Here is a 4658-nt window from a genome sequence, read left to right as displayed (position 1 = left end):
GTAATGGCGACTGTTTTTTGGGACAGTCATGGAATTGTGTTGATCGACTATCTTGAAAAAGGTAAAACAATATCAGGAACGTACTACTCATCATTGCTTGACAAGCTGAAGGCAGAAATTGAGAAAAAACGACCGCATTTGAAAAGAAGAAAGTGCTGTTCCATCAAGATAACGCACCGTCTCACACTTCGGCGGTCGCTATGGCAAAAATTCACGAATTGCAGTTCGAATTAATTGACCATCCACCGTATTCACCAGATTTGGCCCCTAGCGACTTTTTTCTGTTTCCTAGGCTCAAAGTTTGGACAGAAATTTTCATCGAACGAGGAGGTCATCACATCCGTAGACGTCTATTTTGCAAAGCAAAACGCTCAGTATTATTTGAATGGATTAAAGGGGTGGGAGCATCGCTGGAAAAAATGTATCGACTTAACAAGAGACTATGTGGAAAAATAAAATTGAATTTGACCGAAAAATTACTTGTTTCTATGTTAGGCTCAAGATTTTTCAGACGACCCTCGTATGTATATATGTAACATATAGAATTAAAATGTACATACATATAATTGCTAACTATATAAATAAAGTAAAATTAATCAAAGATTTTGATTGAAAATTGCGTTATATTTCTAATTGTATGATAGATCTTACTTTATTGCATCTTTTTGCTTTCAAAGAATTTATTTATACATTAACGTTCGTGATAATAGATTGCAATACAATTATGTCTCGAGCTTGTACTATAATAATGTATATGAAAGAAATTGCGACTATCGATACAGATTTGATGAGAATTAATGGCAAGGGACGACATCAATAAAAAAACCGAAATGATAAAACCAAGTATTTTCAAATTCGAAACTGACATAATATGGTATATTGCTTTCCAAGTCTTTCTATTGCACGCTATTGGTATTTATGGTTTATTGACTTTCAACTACTGGCAAAATTTGATGACTACAATATGGAGTAAGTATTTTTACGCTTTTGTTTAGGGAAATTTAAAAAGGATTTCCAAAACTTTTTGAAGTTTTTCTCATTCAATTATTAGTGGGCATTTTCCAGCAAAGACGCAGTGTAACACAATGAATCATTTCATCCTTGTTTAACGTTAGCAAACAACAAGGATATAATGGCAGTGTATCTGCCTCTTTCAAATAAAATCAAATTTTCAAATTAGTTCAAAACAGTTAAAGTTAATAATTCTTTCCAATCACATCTTTTTGTACTGCGAAAGGTATATTGATGAAGTTATTAAGTTTACAGTTTAAATTGTCAAAGAAAATTAATTTGATAATCTTTTTTTACAAGAGCGCCTACATGCTGTGAGTATATGGCATTCGAAGAAGGAGAATCAACATTATGAAAAACAAAAAAAAAATATACCGAAAATCATAAAATTTTCTCAAAGATTTCTGTGTATGTTTATTATAGGGTAACTCTGGTATATTTTAGCGGGCGGGATTTATGCCCAAAGCATATAGAGTGCGCAGATTGAATTCAGTGTACTAAATGAAATAAACGTATTACATGAAATATGTATCTCATGTCATAATACTTGTAATGTATGTAGGAAGGTTATGTAATAGGGGAGACCGGGGCTGTATGTTGTACGGGGTTGATTGTTAAAATGCTTATAACTCAAACAAGACACGGCAGAAAAATCTCTTTTTTCGACTGTAGATAGCTGATATAATATTAATTTGTTGTTTAAAATGGTTTACACTACAAGCATTGTATATATTATTTATAGCGATTTTTGAGAAAATAAAGTTGGTGAGTAAATTTTTAGAAGATCTTTGTTACAATTAAGTAATCATTATTCTACTAAGTTTGTAAATACAATCTCTTTTATTAAAAATGGCTATGTGGAATAGATACCAAATGAGACGAGATTAGACGACAATTAATTTTAATATCTTTAGAGGACACATTTTCAGAGAATATACTTACAAATATATTATATTTCATATAGATATATATTTTTTCACTTTTCATATAGAAACTATGGTACAAAAACAAATTACGTATTTTATGATTAAAATAACTATTTTATTTGTATTAATACTATAATTACTATTATTTCTCAAAATATAGAACTGATATTAAAATAAAAATTGTGTTTTTTATATGTGTTGTCCACATGACAAATATGCTACTGCCAATCCTAGAACGTGTGACAATCAACCAAGAACACGGGGTTAATTGTTATATTTTCGCAATATCGTTTAAAATTAAATAACTTATTTTTATTATATCATGAATTCACAAGTAATATTTTTTTTAATACCTAAAGGATGTAGGTATATTGTAACGTATATATTTCAAAATCAGGCATCCACTTTTTCCTAAAAATCAATAATCAAAAACTGTGACAATTGACTCCGGTCTCCCCTACATGTACGCCGCACCTATCAAAAACTTAATTTATTAAGTATTATTTACTATGTTTAAAGTAAGCGAACTATCAGAACGAACTATATCAGTAAAAATTTTGTACTTTCTACTACTATGAAAAAAATACTAGAAATCCGAAATACTTATTTTTCGTATTAAAAAATAAACTTTTTGAAACACACGCACGTACGCACGCACGCACGCACGCACGCACGCAAGCACGCATACACCCCCTTGCATTTTTGCCGTATATTCCAGGGAGATATATGGCTACTTATAGAAGGAGGGGGGGGGGGGGTGTATGTATGAAAAATTTACAAATAATGCATATAAATAAGTTGTAAAATGACAATAACTTATAAAATACGTTATAAAGTTTAATTAAAGAATAAGAATGATAACTATGTATATGAAGTAATAAATAATAATTACAATCTTCCTACGTATATTACAAGTGTTATAACATGAGGTACATATTTTATATAATGTGTTTATTGAATTTAGTGCACTAAGTTCAATTTGCATATTTTGTATGCTTTGGACATTAATCCCGCACGCTAAAAATGCCGTTCGTCTCAAATAGGTGGGATATACAAAACAACAAATTAAACAAAAATACGAAAGCAAAGCACTTGTATTTTGCTATACAACGTGCTTTACTATTCCTTCATACGTATGTATCATGAAATAACCACTTAGTCTTTTACACGCCCTGCAGTAATCATTTTATATAGATTATAATTTATGATGGCGCTATTTATTACAGTGACAAATCGATTCAACTCACAATAATTTCATCAATATTAACAGTAAGAAGCTGAAATCATAATTCAATATTAATATAACATAAAGGCATGTAACATAGAGTTGCGGTAAAATTACCCCTACTCCTTTTTCTGACTTCCGCGTAAATTCCGGCGTAAATTCCGGCGCTGTATATTTGCCGGAGTTACTTATATTCTCAAATATACGTATATATATTTGTAATACATTTTAAAAGTATCCCACACGTTGCTTGACTTCTTGGTTAAATATATAAACATAAATTTATTTTTTCATATTATTAAGTAATCGCTATGCATATCATATCTAATATTGGAGTGTCTGGTGGCGCTCATCGACTTTGGTCTCACAAAAGCTATAAAGCAAAGTTACCGTTAAGAATTCTACTTTTGATATGCTTTAGTGCAGGTGTACAGGTAATGTTAATAAATTTGCTATTTTACGTATATTATATGTACAAGTACATATGTAACTTCATCATTTCTTGCATTTATTAAGTAATTCTAAATTATATGTGCACGAAGCGTCTTCTTCTTCTTTACGAAAAAATCAAAGTAAACAATATCTGATAAAAAAGGTTTTACATGAAAACGGATCATTAACATGAAACAAAATTTTATGTAAGTGCTTAATTAGCATAAAAAGCACAAAGAATCAAGAAGTTACATAGGTTCTTAAATTTTCTTGAAAGAAATCAACTTCAATTTTATTACAAAATTCATAAAATATGTTGTTTTTTTTTAGTTGAACTTCTCTTGTATCGCTCAATCTTTCTTTTTTTCACTTTACAAAGAAAAAGAAGAAAAATAAACAGAGCAATAAATTCAACTAGAAAGAACAGACCAACAGCTAATGTCTATATTTTAAACACAGCTATTTATATTTATGTGTAAATAATATTTTAATTGTTTGCGCTTTTAGAATACCATATGCAGTTGGGTGAAAAATCATCGTATGCATCATAAATATAGCGATACTAATGCTGATCCTCACAATTCTCAACGCAGCTTTTTTTATGGACATGCGGGATGGGTGTTTATGAAAGAACATCCGGAATTTATTAAAAAGAGCAAGCAGCTCGATTTATCGGATATTTTGTCAGATCCTGTTGTGATTTTCGGCGAAAGGTAAATTTAACTAATTGTAGGCTACATACATCCCATTATTTTACAATTTCATTATCTTTTAAATATAATAAAAAACTCGGTAAAAGTTCCGATTATGGGACCCTTCCCCCATGACCTTGACCTTGACATATATTATCAAGGTCATGACCCTAAGTAACCTCCAACAGATTTTAGCCGTCACTCACCCTTCTCTCGTTAAAAAGTTATTAACACTCAAATTTTCAAAAATAGCGTCTTATTTCAGCACAGTTTTATTCAATATTTAAAGCGGGGAGGGGGGGTGCAAGGTATGGAGTGAACTGATTAAGGGAATATGACTTTCCACTCCCCCCTCGCCCCCCTGCAAAGGGG

General features: G+C 30.9%; 1 protein-coding gene across 1 annotated transcript in view; it reads left to right on the top strand.

Moving 5' to 3' along the window:
• Nucleotides 1-4658, top strand: part of LOC108769761 (stearoyl-CoA desaturase 5) — a 12248-nt gene that overhangs the window by 2229 nt on the left and 5361 nt on the right. Inside the window, exons 2-4 of the mRNA XM_018520949.1 lie at nt 783-969; nt 3466-3596; nt 4102-4307. Of these exons, the coding sequence (XP_018376451.1) occupies nt 798-969; nt 3466-3596; nt 4102-4307 (509 nt within the window). The 5' untranslated portion in view covers nt 783-797. The remainder of the gene's footprint in view (nt 1-782; nt 970-3465; nt 3597-4101; nt 4308-4658) is intronic.

The sequence above is a fragment of the Trachymyrmex cornetzi genome, unplaced genomic scaffold, assembly GCF_001594075.2.
Source record: "Trachymyrmex cornetzi isolate Tcor2-1 unplaced genomic scaffold, Tcor1.1 scaffold942, whole genome shotgun sequence".
Lineage (NCBI taxonomy): Eukaryota > Metazoa > Arthropoda > Insecta > Hymenoptera > Formicidae > Trachymyrmex > Trachymyrmex cornetzi.
Note: the sequence above shows the minus strand (reverse complement) of the source record. Positions and strands in the feature narration are given on the sequence as shown.